Here is a 19,646-nt window from a genome sequence, read left to right as displayed (position 1 = left end):
TTTTAGGCCCTTTAAGGCCCCTTCCCCCTCCTGCCACATTGCCCCCCGCATGAATGATTCGGCAGCAGTGCCTGATGGGGACAGGAGATGCACTGTCATGTTCGTCCTCAATCCTCACCCCTCCTGTCCCTTGTCCCTTTCTCCTCACCCCTTTTCTTCCCTGTCACACAAAGCCCTAGCTCAGCCTGGTACACAAGGTTCCCAGGGTGGATAGAGACCATTTCGGGTTCTGGTCTGCAGTGTCTGCACCTCTCCGTTCCCTTTAGCGTCCTGTCCCTCCATCTCCAACCTGCAGCACTTGGAAACTACCGGCCAAGCACACATTTTGTTAACAGCAATCTTTAATTTTTAAAGGAAATTTAACAGCAATTTTATGAGAAGTAGGAAGTATATTTATTTACTTTTTCTACTTTTTTTCTTTAATTAAAGGTTAGGAGTGTCGGATTGGTTGCTTTGAGGAAAACTGTGGGCAAATGCATAATTTTTTTCCTGCATCCTAGCAAAGGACACAGATTTTAGATTTATTATTCAAATCCCTCTGAGAGGAATACAATGAAACATCACTGATAGTCCCGGACCAAGAGTTATAGACCCCAGTACCCAAGGACCTATGCACAAATGAAAAGCCATGTTGCTGATTACAAAATTTGCTTTCATTTTTTGATCATGACATGGAATTATAAATATATTTCCTCTTGTTTCAAAATGTTAGGGAAATGGACTCACTTTACGGACCCAGGCTGAGGGCCTGTCATTGCAGCCCTACGAAGAGTACTTCAACGTGGTTAGACTTGTTCCTGAGAACTTCCGAGACTTTAATAACAAAAGGGAGATAGATCGAGATCAGCTGATGACTGTCCTGGCCAATGTGACCCATCTCTTGATCAGAGCCAACTACAATTCTGCAAAAATGGCTCTTTACAGGTGTGTATCGAAAAGGCGGGTACTTTACTCTTGTCTTTATTTATCATTATATATTTTAAGCTTAATGTATTTTACTCAATTATTTTAAGGACACAGCTAATAGAATCAGCTGTCTTAAAAAGTTACTTTTATTACTATCGTTTTATTGAAGATGCCAGAATATTTGTCAGACAAATGTATCTAATAGGAGATAGACTTGACGTCAGGGTGAGAAACTTTTAGGGTGGTTTTCTCAGAAATGCCTGATGAGATGACAGTTCTGTGGGCCACACTGCATCTGGTTTTTACCGTCCTGATGTAAACAGTCTTAGATTTTACAGTCTATTTAAGCTAATGTGTCTATCCTTAGTCATTTTATTACTTTGAGATTAAAATTTCTGGCAGTGCTAAGCTAAGCATAATCATTGGATGCAGCTAAAACAAATGCAGAATTACACATTTATTAGTAAGGATAATTTATCTATATTAGAGATGAGACAATTGACTGGATTAATTTTTCTGAAGTGTTTCAACTCGGAATGGGTGGCATAGACCATCTTTAAGTAGCAGTGCATCTTTGCGCCAAATACTGAAGGCATTTCCAAGGAATAATGAAAGCTCCAGAAAGTGTATTATGAAAATCTTCACTTAACAAAAAAAAGTCATGTCACCGTTTTGTTTGGATTTGTCTTTAAGAATCTCTTCATGTTAGGTGTTTTTTTCAAATAAGTGGGATAATGACCCCTATCTCTGTATGTAGGTTGGATTCTGTCTCTCTGGATACAGCTAGTCCTAACGTTATAGACCTGGCGCTGGCCACCGAGGTGGAGCACTGTGAATGTCCCCCAGGCTATGCAGGGATCTCCTGCGAGGTAACACTCCTGCCCTGCCTTCTTCCTTTTCCTCTTTCTTAAGGGGAAACATGCAGAGAAGGTGATGGAATGATGCACATTTGAATTTTAACTTTAGAAACCCTGCATTTCTAAACATCAGACTTTGAGGGACTATAGGGATATTGGAAGCCACATTGTTTAAAGAAATCTGGTTCCTCTGGAGGGACACTATCCTGAGCTCTTTTTCTATGCTACCTCTTTTAATGCTGGCAACAACCATACAGGCAGGTACTTCTATGCTTTCTGTTCTGCAGATTAAGAAACTGAAGTGGTCAAATCAGAATTTGAACTTCATCCGTCTGTTGAGCATCATGTGATCCTGCCTCTAATTGTTTATGATTGATTATGGTTATGAACATTGGTCATTGGTTGTGATTTCTTGGCAATCATTATTTTTATGAAGTGAGAACATTTAACCCTTAATTGTTTTTATGAATCATTATTAATTATAAACTTTGCAGTTCATAAAGTTGGCCTAAGTTTTCATGGTGTGAATATTTAACGAAATATTTCTATGTTAAATATTTTTCAGGGTTTAAAAAAATTTTTTTTAATCCTCACCTGAGGATATGTTTTTTATTGATTTGAGAGAGAGGAAAGGAGAGGGGAGAGAGAGAAAGAAACATCGATTGGTTTCCTCCCATACGTGCCCCAACCGGAGATCGAATCTGCAACCCTAGTCATGTGACCTGACCAGGAATTGAACCCATCACCCTTCAGTGCATGGGACAGAGCTCCAACCAACTGAGCCACACAGGCTAGGACTCAGGGCATTTTTTTAACCAATGAACTTTTATTTAGATCCGAAACATTTATTTTTAGGCCCAGAAAATATTTATAGATTCTGATCTCTAAGTGCATAATGCTTAATGGATAAAAAAACTCTAACACCTCTTAGCATGTGGCATATGGGAATAAGACAGCCTAGAGCCCGCAGGCAGGTAGAATCATGGAAGTAGAAATTGAGGCCAGCCACACTGCACGGGGGCAGCAATGAGCAGCTGCTGCTGGAAACCCAGTCACTGGGCTTTGGAGGGAAATTTGCTGATGTGCATGGGACGGTGACTAAAGTAAGAACAAGAAGCACAATACATGTTTTCAATAAGCAGAAGAACTCGTTACTTAATCCAACTCTTACTCGGAAGCTGACTGACCTAAAGAATCAGAAATGGGATTTTTGGTCGTAGTCTAGGCACCGCACAGAGCTCCAGGCAGCTACCTGCTCAGTGCCCATCTGCAGACATGGCGAGCATGGCTGTGTAGAAGTGTCAGGGAGCTTCCCACGGTCAGTGTGGATGAATGCATTTATATATTACCTATAGAATGAAAACACTCTGTAAGCATTCTTATAATAAAAAACAAATCTGTACCCCTTCCACCGTGCCCCCGGGCATGCGCTGGCCTCCAAACTCATCCCCCAGTCTACATTGTAAATGTGCTTCCTGGCTGCTGTAGCCCCGGGCAGGTGGACACGGGTCCTGGAGGTATGCACACCTGGCTTTGAATCACTCCCCTGGCACAATGGGCACATTATCTAGCTGCCCCGTGTTTCAGATTCCATGTCTATAAAACAGAGGTGATATTTCTCAGAGTTGTCACAAGGACTAAGTGAATTCCTGTGTCTGGAGTGGTTCTCTGCTCCTCATGGTCAGAGAGAGGCATCCTTGAATGCTCACATTGTCTACTCAGCACTCAGGCCCAAATGCAGACCGGTAATGCTTGCTCAGGTAAACTGATGTAGTTTGACTCAGACCTGCATTTGAACACCTTGGCAGCAACATTTAATGAATTTGAAGCAAAAGGAAAAGAAATAAAGTTGGGAGAATTGAAACGCTACTAAAGTTCTGTGTGTTGTGACACGATTTCTAACAATATTGGGGGCGGGGGAGAGATACCACACTGACTCAGTAAGCTTTTGTCCATTTGCTTCTACTTTTAAAAAGAAATAAGGATCTGGAATACAGTGATGGTTGCACAACTTGGTACATTTACTAAAAAGTCTTTGAATTGTACTCTTAAAATGGGTCCACTTTATAAAGGCACATGAATGATGCCTTCATAAAACTGTTTGGGGAAAATAAGAAAAAAGAAAAGAAAGAAGTTTCTCTGTCCGTGGAGACCGAGCAGTGTATGTTTCTAATAGATTGGGAAGGTGGTTCAGCAGTCTGTCCTTCCTTTGCAGTCCTGCCTCTCCGGCTATTACCGCGTGGATGGAATACCCTTTGGAGGAATTTGTCAGCCCTGTGGATGCCACGGCCATGCAGCTGAGTGTGATATTCAAGGCGTTTGCTTTGTGAGTCTTACCAAAACCTTCTGCCCCCCTCCTCCCCACCCCATAGTCACCTGCTGTGCAGAAGTGATTTAAAAACATGATTCCTCCACAGGGGAATATGTCTCCCCTTGAAACCCCAAAGGAAATTTGCAGATTTAAGTTCATGTCATAAAAGATTTCCTGCTTTCCCCCTCTTTTTTGAAAAATGTTATTTTGGTGATAGTAGAAAAGGGTATATAACTTCATTGTAGGTTTTTATTAGAATAATGAAAAGTAATTATTTACTTTGCAAGATTATAAAACCATAAAAAGCCATATAATGGTAGAAAACGTTGTCCACTGATTAAATAACAAGGATCAGATGTTTAAATGCAAATGCAAGGATTTTTAAAAAATTATATATCATGAGAAGGATAATAAAACTAATAATCACACTCATGTGTACAATATGTAATGCTTTATGGTTGTTAGCTTGAATCAACTCTTTAAACAAATACTTCTTTCATGCAATATGAGCTGAAACAGGGCTTAGCAAATATGTAATTAATCTTGAGAATGAGCTTTGGGGCAGATACAGGGCAAGACTTGGTTTTTAACTTCAATCAGGAATTCTTTTAGGCTCTTATGCCTGGAAGCCAGGCCACACTCCAGAGTTTTGTTGGATTCACTCCTCACAGATGGAGTGAATGCATGTGTTAATTAGCTGAATCCCATTCATCCTACAGGGATATGTTCACACTCTTTCCAAAAGAGACTGATTGAGTCACAGGGCTAGGGAAAATGGTCAGAACCCTGGAGAGGAGCCTGGCAAGATGCCAGGGATGGCTTTTTCTCTCCAGAGCCCAATTGTTCTTTATTCTGTAAGTACAGCATTCATTCTGTTCTTTGTTCATGTCTTTGTTCTCTGAGTGTCTATAGGACTGTGTGAAATGATGGCTTACATACAGGCTCAGTCCTCTGGGCTGTTTCCTCAGGCGCACAGCTTCCCACAGCTGGATGAGGTTGTTGCTTTGAAATGTCTCTCCCTTTGCCAGTGGGGTGTGCAAGGCCAGCCTGGCAGAGGCTTTTGGCAGCATCTGGGGTGGTTGGCAGGTCGTGGCCCTGCCACCTATGGCTCCAGTTGCAGGTAGGCTGAAGAATATCTGCACATGCTCACATTAGTATGTATTTACAAAAATGTGCACTCGCATTTAAGTGGAAATGCCAACAGCAACTGCCCTTAAAGCTCTATCACCACAAATGGTAATTTTTATAGTTTGAAATTTTTGGAATTAATTTTAGATTTACAAAAGGGTTACCAAAGTTGAGTTCCTGTATCAGCGTCACCCTACTTTCCCTAACACTCACATCTTGAATCACCTAGTAGCTATCAAAACTAAGAAATTAACACTGGCACAGTCCCATCAACTAAACTTCAGACTGCACTCAGATTCCGTCAGGTTTCCATTCCTGTCCTTTCTCCTTTCAAACCCAGGACCCCACACTGCACGTGGTGCTCTTGTCTCCTTTAACCCGTGACAGCGTCTATTCTCTCCTTGTCTTTATGGTGGAGGCACTTTTGAAGAGCGCTGGGCCTTCTGTGGAATGTCCCTCCGCTGGGCTGGGCTGTTTTCTCACGATTAGGCGGAGGTTATGCATTTGGGGCAGGTGGATATGGAGGTGGTGTATCCCCAGCGTCCCCGGTCTTGTCACTATCCTCTTCCTGGGGCTGTTAGCCAAGGTCACTTGAATAAGGTGGTGTCTGCCAGGATTTTCCAGAGTAAAGTTATTTTCCTTTTTAAATAAGTAATGTTTGAAGAAGCAAAAATAATAAAAAATTTAGATATTTAAGGAATATCAAACTCGGTAGCATCATTTCCCTGTTTAATCTAACTTGGCTTTATTCTGTTCTGTTTTTAAAAGAAACCTTGAATTCTGCCTTTTGTGTAGCTGTGTAGAGCCCTTGGCCTTGTACATAGCTCTCTAGCTTTCAGAAATTAACCTTTTATTTATGGTTTATTAGAGAGAAGTTTCCATTCTTCCTTAGTGTTCCTATTCTTTAAGACTTCATCACTTGAAGAGCAGTTTTAGATTGCAGCAAAATAGGAAGGTATAGAGATTTCCCATATATGTCCTGCCCTCACACATGTACATTCTCCCCCGTAATCAGCACCTCCCACAAGAGGGGTGCATTTCGTTACAATCGATGAACCCACACTGACACATCATGATCACCCCAAATCCATAGTTTACCTCAGCCTTTATTCTTTTCTCTGAGTTCTCCCTGTTCTTGTCCCAGAGAAGCCAGTTTCTTTGCTTTGCAAAGAGAGGAGCATATAATGCAGCTGTGCACGTCTTGGGCCCTCATGTCTTTCCTTTCCAATTAAGAGAAGATGTTTTACTTCCCTAGTTTCATGAGCCTTCCATCCTTCGCATACCAGATCCACCAACAGAGATGGTCACGTAGGGGGATGGTGGCACACACCTGAGAAAACACTGAAGCAAACCCTCGGAAGGTTCTGTAAAGAGCTACAAAACAGTTTTCCCAAAGAGAAAGAAGACCCCATATGGCCCTTTGAGCAAAGAGAACATAGCACAGGCATGTTGCAATTGTACATAGTCAAATGTATTTTAATGAAACTAGTTATTTTGTGTAAACTTATGTAATTGCTTATCAAGGCCAATTACATTTTTAATTGATTTGTACTGATTATCAAAACCAAGGGGGCTGGGGAAAATGAAAAGAGTCTAAGATGTTGCTACTAAAATATCATCTGAGGACCAGCAGCATGGGTGTCATCTGGGAGCCTTTTTAGAAATGCAGAATCTCAGGCCCCTCTCAGACCTCTGGAGTCGGAATCAATAATTAACTCAGGTGATTTGGGTACACATTCAAGTTTAGAAGCTCTGGTCTAGGGTAACCTTAAATGAAATTCATGAAACCCTGGTACAAAAGGATGTAATACAAATGTTTATAGTCCCCAATGAAATTTACTCTCTGGGAAAACTTTCAACCTTGGGAATCATAGAAAAGGATATAGTTAGAAACTGGGCATATTATTTAAGTTGTTGGATAGAGAACATGTTTGTAAAATTAGTGGCTTTAGGAGGAGGGCTGTAAAAGGAAATGGAGCAGGGTGGACACCAGGGGAGAGGACAGGAGAGGAGAGGACTCACAGGTGGGTGATTACAGGCAGGGGTAGGTAGAGGTCAGAGGAGAAAGCTCCGGGTGACACCTGCACAGGGATGAGGCCGATGGGGCACCCGGGGAGGAAAGAATGTGCAGAGCAGCGGCAGGGTTCCCTGGAGCCATACAACTGCCTCCTCAGCCGGTGTGACCATCTCCTTTCTACTGTGCACCTCCTGCACACCTAACTCAGGGTGATTTTACTTTATAAAGAGATGTTTTCAATGAAAATGTGTTTTGTATTTATTCATTTTTTTCCCATTCGTGATGCTCTTTGCTCCTTGATGTAAATCCAGATTTCATCTGGATCTGTTTCTGCCACCTGAAGAACTATTTCAGCATTTCTCCCCTGCAATCTGATGCTGACAGATTCTCTTATCTTTTGTTTATCTGAAAAGGCTTTCTTTTACCTTCACTGCTGAAATATGTTTTCACGCATTTTTCTTTCAGTGCTTGAAAGTTGTTCCGTTTGCTTATGGCTTGCGGTGTTTCAAATGGAAAGTCGAGTGCAGTTCTTATCTGTATGATGCTCTGTGTGCTGTGTCTTTTTTCTCTGCCTTCTTTTCAGATTTTTCTCCTGGTGATGGATTACATTTTCTTCTTCTATTCATATTTAGTAGTTTTCATTCCCCATTTTTACAAAAATACTGTATTTGGAAATGATTTCAAATTTATGCAAGTATTGTAGGAATAGAACAGTACTTAGAATATCCACCACTTACCCAGATTCACCTACTATTCATAGTTTTCCCTGTTTATTATTCTCATTATTTACCTATCTAATCATGATTTTTTAAAACTACCTGCCAATAAGTTGCATACATTATGTCCATTTATCTTTAAATATTTCAGTATGTATGTCCTGAGAATAAGTATATGCTGTTATGTTATCTTAGCACAGTTATTAACTGCAATAAATTTAATATGAATACACTAATATTTTTCTAATTTACCATCTATTTTTCAACGTTGTCAACCGACTCAATTATGTCTTTTACTAGAGGCCCAGTCCATTCATGCACTGGTGGTGTCCCTCCGCCTGGCCTGCGGGGATCAGGCTGAAACCAGCTCTCTGACATCCCCCGAGGGGTCCCAGATTGTGAGAGGGCAGTTCTTGGCTGATGCACCTCGGAATCGGGCTCCCTCCTCTCTGGTTCTGGGTGCGTGTGTCACCCTAGAACCTCAGTTGCCAAGTCACCTCAGCTCAGCAGCTCCTGCATTGAGTGTCTGCCCCCTGGTGGTCAGTGCACATCATAGCTGCCAGTCAAAGCATCTGCCCATGGTGGTCATTGCATGTCATAGCTGCTGGTCAGATGGTTGAACAGTGGCTTAGGCTTTTATATATATAGATAGCATTTTTCCCCTCCATTACAGAACCCCATCTAGGATTGGATATTTTATATTATTGTCATGTCTCTTTAGTCTCCTTTACTCCGAAATATTTGCACAGCATTTCTTTGTCTTTAATGGCATTGGCATCTTGAAGGATATAATAATTTTCCAAAAAATAGAATGTCACTCCTTTGGGGTTCTTCTCTTATTTTCCTGTGAATAGATTTGGGTTATACTTTTCCAGCCAGAATACTTCATTAGTGTGTCCTTCTCAGAACATGGCATGTTGGAGCCCACCATGTCCACTCCTTCACTGGTGGTGTTCATTCTGATCGCATAGGCTGGGTGTTGGTCCACTATATATTTACTGTTCTTTTCTTTTGTAATTAGCCAGCAGTTTGAGGGAGATACTTTAAGACCATGCAAGTATCCTATTATCGAACTTCCCCTTAGATTTTGCAGTCATTGAGGATTCTTGCCCAGCCAGTACCCACTACAATGTCTGTGAAAGGAGGGCTCTCCACCTCCAGCCCGTCCCTCATGCTTGTCGGTTGGCAGGAAGCATTCTTCCACAAGCAAAAACCCTCTCTCCTCCCCACATCTTTATTGGTTTACCTACTTGCTTTCTGTCTGAATTCACAAATTCCAAATTCTCCCATATTTGGGCAGTGTGAGCATATCCAGTAGTTTTTGATTGTGTGATGAATAATGTTCGGTGAATGTTATTATATTGTTGAGTTTTTAGATTCTGTTGCTTTTGTTTTAAAGAACTTGGGAATTTGTTTTGGTAGACAGGTAAGTTCCTGCATGTCAGCATGATTGTTTCAAGGCTTGTAATAAAAACTTCGTGGGGGCGGTTCTTGTACAGGTTTTACTCTGTGGCAGGGTTAGCAGTACTAGGAACTGATTTTACGTCTGGGGTCTCTACTGAGTGTGCTGGGTGTTTACCGGGGTCTCCCACACAGACTGCTTAGAATTCTAATGTCTTGTGAGTTCTGAATTTTTCAGCTTATGGGTTACCTGTCTTTCTTTGACCTCAAGGAGTGGTATTCTTCGCACAAGCAGCTTAGTATTCAGTAGCTATTTGAAGGGGTCTCTCAAGTAGATTTCTGGAGCTCTTGCTCTAAGAAGCCCAAATTCTAGCAGGTTCATCCTTCCTAAACTCTGACCCTCCTACCCCACCCCCGTGCTGCTTGGCAAGTATCTCCAGGCAGAAAGACATGCGGTTGCAGGACTCATCCCAATGTCTTCGTTCTCTCGGAATCACAGACCTGCACCCTCTGTTGCCGGCGCCTGAAAACAGTTGCGTTATAGATCTGTCCCAGTTTTCTAATTGTTTCCTGCAGAAAGACAACAGGGTACCAGTTACACTGATATGGCTGGAAATGAAAGCGCTTACGCTTCCATATATACCCATTAAAATTTTTATTAGTTAATCTGTCAACAGGCAACCCCTCCTCATATAACAGTTTTTAGCATTTCATCTTTTTTTTTCATTGTACTTCAAGTTGTTTTTGATGGATCTGAGAATCCTCTACAGAACCTAGAGTTGAGCTGTCTTTTCCTGCGTGTGTCCTAGGATTGCGAGCACAGCACCACCGGGGACCACTGTGAGCAGTGCCTGCCTGGCTTCTACGGGCGGCCTGCCCGAGGGACTCCTGGGGACTGCCAGCCTTGTGCCTGCCCCCTCGCCTCAGCCTCCAACAAGTAAGCTGGCACCTGACGTAGCCAGAATTTCCATCCAGATGTGTGCTGATAGCTCCAGAGCAGCACTGTGTGCAATGAGAGTGTGGATTTTGCCCAGTGGTCATTAATTAGGATTTTAAAATGGAGGAATGGATTCTCTTTTTGAAAAAAAAGTTTGGTGTCTTAATTTATGCAAAGAAAGTTGTGTGATTGCAAGGACATTTGCATACTTTGTTTCCCTTTTGGTCTAAACTTGGTCATCAATTCTTTCATAAAGTGTATACTGTGTGCCTACCACTGGGCTAGGAGGTATAGGGGATACAGCGATGAATTAAACATGTTCCTGGGCTTTAAAAGTTTTTGATATAATGATCAAAACATTCAGCTCATTGAGAATGGGCAGATTTCATTTAATTTATTAAAAATATTTATTGCACACCTACGATATACTGGGTATTGTGGTAGGTACTCTGAGTATCAAACCGTTCAGTGTGGCTGCCCGCCCCCAGAATCTACAGTGTGGTCATGTCCACAGGGGAGGCATGTCCACTGTACGGTGGGAATTGTCCAGGGACGATTCTGAGGAAGCTCTTGATCTGAGTCTTGAAGGGTGAGAAGGAATCGGAAGGCAGCAGAGAAGGGCATCCCAGGCAGGAACTAAGTGTGGGCAGCGGCAGCACCAGCAGATCCGTCTGAGGAATGAGGAATGCAGGTGGTCGGAGCACAGGCGCGAGGGCAGGTGGAAGAGACAGTCAAGTGCAAGGCCTTGCACCTCATGCTGGGCCGTGCTTCCTGCAGGCCAGCGGTCTGAAAGCCCCCCTCTCCCTCACTGGTTTATCCTTTAGAACTTCCTCCACCCACATCCAAAAATTCCCCCATGGGGATTTTTATTTGAAACTCCAGTGTGTAAAACATACAATCAGGGCTACTGGGATGAAATTGTGAGGGACTCTTATCCACCTCTATACCCCCCTTCACAGGCCTCCCCAAGACTCAGGACTAGTTTGAAGGGACCTGGGTCAGCAGAGAGGTCCTTTGGGAAATGTGATTACTGAAGTGTGTAAGCCAGCTCACTCATGCCTGTGTGGACTGGGCTCTGAGGCAGGCAGACCACGCCAGGGAACCCAGAGGAGAGGAACTCAGAGCAGGCCTCCTGGAGGAGGTGACAGCTGAGGAGGTACCTACCACAATACCCAGTATATCGTTGGGGTTCAACTGGGTGAATCCAGGCAGAGAGGGGGAGAAGTGCACTCTGGGTTGAGGGATGAGCAGGTGTGAGGATCTGGTGTCCGTAGGCTTGACTGTGAGACCAGGGCCTTGGTATCTGGGCTAAATTTTGAGGACTCAGTTAAAGTTTGTAAGGATAGGAGTGGTAGAAATTAAGCACTTAAACTATTTATAAATTGTACACAATCCACTGGAAAATTGCATTCACTTCTAATGTGTTGACAGTTTCAGCCCCACGTGCCACCTGGACGATGGAGATGAAGTGGTGTGTGACCAGTGTGCCCGGGGATACTCAGGGACTTGGTGCGAGAGGTACACTGCATCGCTCAATTGCTTCCAAAAGTTGCATTGAACATCTATTTTAATATAAATTCTGTGTGTTTATTGTTAAATGTGTAGTTAAGTGTGGTTTTAGTGTTTTGGCATGTAATTGTCATTTGATATAATTATAGAGAAAAGCCAGTATATAGACTAAAAATTAATGTTGAAACTTCCTGGGAATTTTTTGAGTTCCTTGAGCTAATCTGAGTTCTCATGAATAACAATGGGAACCACTGAGGGGTCAGTATTTACTGTTCACACATTTAAAGATCCCATTACCCTGAATAATTCCATGGGGGTGGTGGTGTGATTAATAGCTGTCTTCTGGAGCCTGAAGGTCAATGTTGTCTGTTTCCATCTGTAAGTCTTGGTGCAGAGTCTGGTTACAGTCCGTAGGAGAGGGTGACATCCCTGAGTGCTGGGGCCAGGCTCACATTCCCTTGGATTTATGGCTCATTTTGGAGCCATAAATGAGTGAAGGAAATCTGTGAATGCCTGAACTTAGAGTTGCATTCCTTTCACAGTAAATCTTATGTAACAGGAGTCAGTCTGATTGATTAAACATTCAGAGAACCCCTGGATGGTGGGGTAATGTCAAGAGAAATGGAATTTATTTGGATCCCTCTTTTGATGTTTTATGCAGATGCGCAGACGGTTACTACGGAAACCCAACAGTGCCCGGGGAATCCTGTGTTCCCTGCAACTGCAGCGGGAATGTCGACCCCTTGGAGGCCGGGCACTGTGACTCCATCACTGGAGAATGTCTGCGGTGCATTGGGAACACGGATGGCGCCCACTGTGAGAGGTGTGCTGATGGGTTCTATGGAGATGCTGTGACTGCTAAAAATTGCCGAGGTGAGTGTCTGGGCTGTGAAGTCAGCCCATTACTCATGACCCTGTAAAGTCTCCATCCGTTTACTTACAGGTGTCAAAAAGTGCTGAGGTAGCTTTATCTGAGTGGTTCCTGTGTTAATGCTGGCATAGACCCAATACCTGAGCCGTCCTTACGGTAGTTTGATCAGTTACTCCACTTGAAGGTCAGATGGCCTGGAAAAGATGCATGCTTCCGGGTGAGGAGAAAGTGGGACTTCACAAAGTGCTGGGCACCACTCCCAGGGACTGAGATGAAGCAGGAGTGATGCTCAAAGCCTGTCACGTTTGTGAGGGAGATGCTTAGGGGTTTCATGAAGCAGATGGGCTTTCCAGCTGTGGTGTGGGAAGTAGGGAGACGCTAGCCCTGGAAACTGGCATGTCTCAGCGGTCTGTGCCTGACCCAGCCAAACCACATCGCCCTGCAGGGTTCTGCTTAGGTCCTTGAAATTGTGGATCAGGTAGAATCACTCATTGAGGAAAAGTAGATTTTCCTGTGTCCCGAATGACAGAATTAAAGCCCAAAGGCCATGACAACTCTCAGATTTTTATTTTTTGCACAGTTCTTGAAAGAGTGAAAGATCTAAAATGTCAATTATAAAATTTTTTTTGGTTAATTTTTCTATAAATGCGGAAGGCCTACTATGCTATTACAATGTTGAGACACAAGATGGTGCTAGAGATACAGAAAAATATTTTAATAGGCACACATCCACAGAACAACAAGGTTTTATAGCCCTGGGCCAATCAACCCGATCTTCAGCAGTGTGGCCACCCTCATAGCTTACCATCTGATTGTTTATCACTTCAATCTAATCATATAGATACATTGATAACTTGTGTTTTTATAAAGCTTCAAAGTTTATGGAATGCTTTTACAGTTCTCATGTTGTTTCTTTTCATCTCGGCCATTTATTAAGTATCTATTACTTCCCAGGCACTTTTTATTTCCTGCATTTCTAAGTACTGTGATAGGAGCTGGGAATTTATGATTCAAGTCTCTTGGGGAGCTACACATGATGGTGTAGAGGAGAAGCACCAATGGGGCGCTCTTAGGCTTTGGAGTCTGACTAATGTAGGGTAGAGTCCGGAGTTGATTACTGACCAACTGTATAGCCCCAGGCAAATGTGTTAACCTCTCTGAGCCACTATTTTCTTATACATAAAATGGACATAATCATATATAATATATATATATATATATATATATATATATATATATATATATATATATAAAGATCTTTCTGAGAAGTCAAAGGGATAACAAATTTGAAATTCTAGACATTAAATAAATGATAGCTATTATAATTGGCAACTATTTTAAATTAGCATTATTTATAACATGAACAGTTTTTAAAGTAATAATTGGTATTATAATTGTTATAGAAGGATGTAGAAGTTGTGTGACCTATGGCAAGTTCCATATCTTTCTAAGGTTTAGATTTCATGTGGAAAATTATAGTGCTTTCCTCCTAAATTTGTTACAAAGGTTAAATAAAATATTGCCTGGAATCTGACAGGCACAAACTGACTGGCACATAGTGTGATAAACATGATTTGTTATTATCATCATCAATGTTTTGTGATGCTCATACTCGGAGTGAACTTTGAATTTTCCCCAGAGGGAGGGGAAGCGGTGTGTGAGACACAGAGGGGGAGGCGCAGGGGAAAAACAAGGAGAAACCAACGAGTGGGTGTCCAGAAACCTTGCTAAGAAAGGTCCAAAAGAGAGAGTGGTCAGAGGGTCCCAGCCCGAAGAAAGGTACGGTAAGATGAAGACTGAGAATCTGCTCACTGAACTTGCACTTGGGAAGTCCCTGGAGGCTTTGGGAGGAGTTGTTTTAGCAGATAAGGTGCCAGGACAGAGCCTGCTAAGGAGATGGGAGGGAGAGGATAGGCATCAGGGAGATGGAACCTTGGAGAGAAAGTTGAGAGAGAGAGAGAGAGAGAGAGAGAGAGAGAGAGAGAGAGAGGTGTGTTTTCAGTGGGACACTGTTGAGGATGGTTGGATGCTGAGGAATGTTTGAAATATGAAATACAGGTTTTATTATTATTTAGGTAAGGCCAGCAGATCCGAGACAACTAGCATTGAGGACATAGTTTGTTACTCACAGATCCCAGCATGGGGGTTGCCATGTGGGAAGCGCCCCGGTTGGTCAGGAGGGGACAGGTAAGCTAGAGCCTTTCTTGTGGTTTCCACAGGAGGAAAGGGCAGGGCAGGGTAAACAGGTTTAGAGTTGGTTGGTTTCAATGATTTCAGCAGGCTTTGGGGCACAGGGGCTGCCCCTAGCTATCTCAGGCATGACCCTGGGGTGATTAGGGCAGGTGGATAGTGGGATGTGAGAGCCCAAATGAACTTGAGACCCAGTAACGAAGGCAGTGTGGGCTCTGGATTGGCTGGCGTGCATGTGGAAGGTGTTGTAGCTATTTACTGTCTCTAGGAATTGACAAGCCCTGGGAGGGACAGTCTTTCCAGAGTCTGCAAGGTCCCAGAAGGGAAAGCAGCAGAAATGCAGGAAATAAAAAGGCATGTTTAATAGAAAGAGTTAGTGGCGCGTTCACAGTTTGGCTACAGGAATGGACAGAGCAGGAATGGGCAGCCCTGAATGGGGCCCACAGCACTTCACAGGCCTCCCAGGAGCTGCTAGCATCCCACTTACACCAGAGCAAACCTCCAGTGACAGGGGGGCCCGGTGGTTGGCCATAGTCAGTCAAGGAGGCAAATCCCACCTTCCTCTGACCTCCTGCCTTCCAACTCCCATGTCTCAGGGCTCTGCCTCCCACTGCGGTGTGCTGCCACAGGGGTGTGCCTGCGCTTAAGATATTCGCAGTTTTTCTTTTCTTCTTCGCATCACTGTACCATATGACAGGTGGTGCGTTTGCTGAATCCAAGTATTCATAAACAGTACATGTCCTGGGATATTTTGTCAGTGAGCTTATCAAACATTTTAAGTAAAGAGCATATTGACAGCTGTGGAATGAATATCGATTAAACATTTCATGGACCCGTTAAATTGCATCACTTTAAAAAGGTGGGGATTTTGTAGCTGTCTCATCAACATTGTAATTGTAGATAAGATGGGAAAGTCTGGCCTGAAGGTAAGTATATTAGAACTACAAATGACTCCATGAGTTAGAACAGGGGAATATTTTCATTAAATTATGGAATATCATATTTATCTAGATTGGCATATCTGAGCTTTAAAATAGATATAATTGGGCGGCCGGTTAGCTCAGTTGGTTACAGTGTGGTGCTAATAATAATAAAATAGATATAATTGGAATGAGAGCAAATGGTTAAGTTGATTTTGAAATCTTCATTGCATATTTTTTAATGAAACTTTGTGGATATACATTAGTGGTTCATTTTTAAAATTTCAAGGAATTGATGAAATTGGTCAAGTTAGTTTGCTAATTATTATCTTAATAGCTTCAGTAGTTTTTTCCCCTCTGTCATGATTTCTTCTACCAACCCTATTTTTGCTTAATCTTTAGAAAAATACTAAATATTTAAAGTTATTGCAAAGTTATATATGTATTTTTTTTTAAGTTTTGTGACCTGAAATGCGAATGTTTACACATTTTCCTGTGGGGACTGTGGGGTCTTACTGTAACTGTATGGGAAATGAGCAGTATGTTTGTGTGCGCCAGCCTGTGAATGCCATGGGAAGGGCTCCCTCTCTGACGTCTGCCATCCTGAGACTGGGCTGTGCAGCTGCAGAGCACGTGTGACCGGACAGCAGTGTGACCAGTGCTTGGTAAGATGTCTGCCGCTCATTGCATGCAATTAAAGTATCTGTCAGCGTGTCTATAGTTAACACCTTGACCTTGGTTCAAAGACAGTGAATCCGTGACTGCTGGTTAGAGCTGAGGCCCCAACATGACTGGTTGTGCTGTGCATCCCTATCTAGGGAGGGTGTATTCAGTTTACAAAAGAATGAGGTCATGACACTTTATGATTCTATGCTATGTTTGATTTGGAAAACATTCTAATACTGTCAGTCACTTGTTAAAATGTGTTTTGCTTCCACATGTCTGCCCCTTCTGTGAAACAGCGTGGCTATTACGGGTTGGACACGGGGCTCGGCTGCCTGCCCTGTAACTGCAGCCCGTCAGGCTCCCTGTCGGACGACTGCACGGAGGAAGGCCAGTGTCACTGCGTGCCGGGCGTAGCTGGGAAACGGTGCGACAGGTGTGCGCGCGGCTTCTATGCATTCCAGGACGGTGGCTGTACACGTAAGCTTTTGAATTCATCATTGACATTGAGACAGTATCGTGTCCCCCAGACTTTTCTTTGGGCCCTTCTTCGACTCCTAAGTCTGAAGTGCCTATACTCTTTCTCTTTTGAACATGTAGGAGTTCATACCTCTTCTCTGTTTGCCTATTCTGGGTACATCCATAACCTTTGGTCAGGTTCTACTAATTGTGTGAGCTTAGATTAATTACTTAGCTTCGCTTAGCTTTAGTTTCCTCCTTTGTAAAATGGAGAAGCTAAGTATAGTCTCCATCCAGGAGTTATTTTTAAAGTTGTACATAGTCTGTAGCACAGCATTTGGCATACAGAACATGCTTGCTAAATACTAGCTCTATCTTCCCCCTCACCCCCCTCCCACCCTGGTCCAGTCTTTTCTTTCTCCCACTGCATCCCAATTACCTCTCTTTCAGCAGCATCTCTTGACTGGGAGGAGCCACCACTTCCCATGAGACACAAAGGGATCTTGGGAAACATGCGGTCTCTTTTGGATTATTAATAAAAGGGAGTAACTTGTAGCACCAGCTCTTACCCCTTCAGTTGCCCTGAAACATCCCCATCTGTCTTTGCCATAGCCTGTGACTGCGCTCACACTCAGAATACATGTGACCCAGAATCAGGGGAGTGTGTCTGCCCTCCTCACACTCGAGGCGTGAGATGTGAAGAATGTGAGGACGGATACTGGGGCTATGACCTGGAGCTCGGATGCCAGGTGTGTGCTCTGACCTCTGCTCTTCTTACCTGAGAACTACTTTGCTGTAGCAAGTTTTATTCCTCTTCTTTTACCTATTAGCTTGATTTTTCACCTGTGGAATAGCTATATTTAAAATCCAGTGTGGATTATAGGAATCAAAGTGAAAAAAAGCTGCACCCTTAAAATACATTATTCTAAATTTTCTTCAAGAATCTAGCTGTGGGATTGATGGCTGAAAGATCAAAAATTTTATTTTAGTGCCTTTAAAATATACTCTGCAATGTATGCTACCTTTCAGGATAAGGGCATAACTCACTTTACTGGGGGGCTTATGTCTAGTTTTCCAGGTTTCCAATTTGCTTTTTGAAAAAATATATATTTTTATTGATTTCAGAGAGGAAGGGAAAGGGAGAGAGAGGTAGAAACATCAATGATGAGAGAGAATCATCAATCAGCTGCCTCCTACATGCCCCACACCGGGGATCGAGTCCACTACCCAGGCAATCGAACCATGACATCCTGGTACATAGGTTAGCACTCAACCACTGAGCTATGCTGGCTGGGCAGGGTTCCAATTTTCTATGTAACTTTCTTCAGTTAAACTTAGATATAGTTTGTATTTTGAAAATAGAAAAATCACTTGGCTTCTAAAAGAATGTTGCTGAACTGTTTGGATGTATTAAGCAGATTGAATTTCTGGTCACAGTCTTGGTCCCATGTGCCTGTGCCACAAAAATGCACAGATGTCCAGCAATGCAGTCCCTGCCTCCTGCTGGCAGGTGGGGAAGTGAATCCATGTGGCAACATCGAGAGGGACCATTCATTTGTATGATTTCCCCACATTTAGTGTTTTCCTGTAATCCCAGTGTGTACACATGAAAATGTAGAAGTTGCCTTTTTATTTATTTAAGCTTTTTCTTTCAGGCCTGCAATTGCAGTAGTGAAGGGTCAGCCAGTCATCACTGCGAGGTGCTCACTGGCCATTGCCAGTGTAAGCCTGTCTTTGGCGGACCGAGCTGCCATCAGTGCGCCCTGGGTTTCCGAGACTTTCCAGGCTGTGTGGCCTGTGACTGTGACCTGAGAGGGACCGTGGTGGACACCTGTGATGAGGAACAAGGTCTGTGCAGCTGTGCACAGGGAACTGGTACCTGCTCTTGCAAGGTATGGGTCCTTGGCACCCCACTTTCTTCCTCTCTCTCACTCCTCATTATGACTTTTGGGCTTTTAACTAAGCACTAGGCTTTAGGCTTCTCCTAATGAGTCCACGCTACCTTCTAGGTCTGAGTAAGTCTGTGTATACTCTTCTAGAACTATGAATGATTCCTTAAATGAGCTCTTTACTGATTATTACAAGTCAGACGATGAAACTGATTTGAGAAACACTGAGTTTTCTATCATGTGCTTCAGTTGGCCGAGTAGCTGATTTGTCTTGGACATACAGGTAAAATAGATACACAGGGTTAAGAAGACTTGTGATTTTAGAGCTGGTAAGTAATTAATTCTTTGTATGTGCTAGAAGACTAGAGGGAATTCGTGTTTCTTATTTTCCCAGGAGGTAAGATTTCAACCTCATGCTTATTTCCATTAGTTTTCCCATAGGGCTCTGTTATGAAGAGGTCATTGGCCACCTTCTCTGGTCCTCTGGGTCTGGCGTGATGGAAGCCAGACGGTAGTGATGATTAGTGACTGGGGATGAGTCAGGGAAAACTCATATACGTACTGTGACCAGGGAGTAATGGAAACATCCGTGAATACCTTTGGCCTCCCTATTCATGACAGCAGTTCTCATTATACATGGTCTGAACAGGAGGGACCTGGTTCATGCTTCTCCACCCTGACCCATCATCAGTCACCTGGAACCTCCAGAAGGATTCTGGGTCCCCTCCAGGAGGCTCTCATCAGGGATTCTGTATTTTTCTAAAGTGTCCAAGACGATTCTGATCATCAGCTATGTTTGGGAGTCACTGATTGAGTTTTTGAGAGAACTAATCCTCAGAGAGGTTAAGGAACAGCTAGTTCAGAGATGTTTG

At 43.1% G+C, this 19,646-nt stretch overlaps 1 protein-coding gene across 1 annotated transcript in view; it reads left to right on the top strand.

The window, feature by feature from the left end:
• The window catches only part of LAMA1 (laminin subunit alpha 1), a 150,049-nt gene that overhangs the window by 64,321 nt on the left and 66,082 nt on the right, over positions 1 to 19,646 (top strand). The window contains exons 14-23 of the mRNA XM_059704929.1: positions 713 to 924; positions 1,664 to 1,775; positions 3,979 to 4,089; positions 10,146 to 10,273; positions 11,705 to 11,791; positions 12,444 to 12,655; positions 16,322 to 16,428; positions 16,726 to 16,906; positions 17,498 to 17,634; positions 18,541 to 18,777. Of these exons, the coding sequence (XP_059560912.1) occupies positions 713 to 924; positions 1,664 to 1,775; positions 3,979 to 4,089; positions 10,146 to 10,273; positions 11,705 to 11,791; positions 12,444 to 12,655; positions 16,322 to 16,428; positions 16,726 to 16,906; positions 17,498 to 17,634; positions 18,541 to 18,777 (1,524 nt within the window). The remainder of the gene's footprint in view (positions 1 to 712; positions 925 to 1,663; positions 1,776 to 3,978; positions 4,090 to 10,145; positions 10,274 to 11,704; positions 11,792 to 12,443; positions 12,656 to 16,321; positions 16,429 to 16,725; positions 16,907 to 17,497; positions 17,635 to 18,540; positions 18,778 to 19,646) is intronic.

This window comes from Myotis daubentonii, chromosome 8 (genome assembly GCF_963259705.1).
Source record: "Myotis daubentonii chromosome 8, mMyoDau2.1, whole genome shotgun sequence".
Classification (NCBI taxonomy): domain Eukaryota; kingdom Metazoa; phylum Chordata; class Mammalia; order Chiroptera; family Vespertilionidae; genus Myotis; species Myotis daubentonii.
The sequence above is the reverse complement of the archived record's forward strand: the minus strand, read 5'-3'. Positions and strand labels throughout refer to the sequence as shown.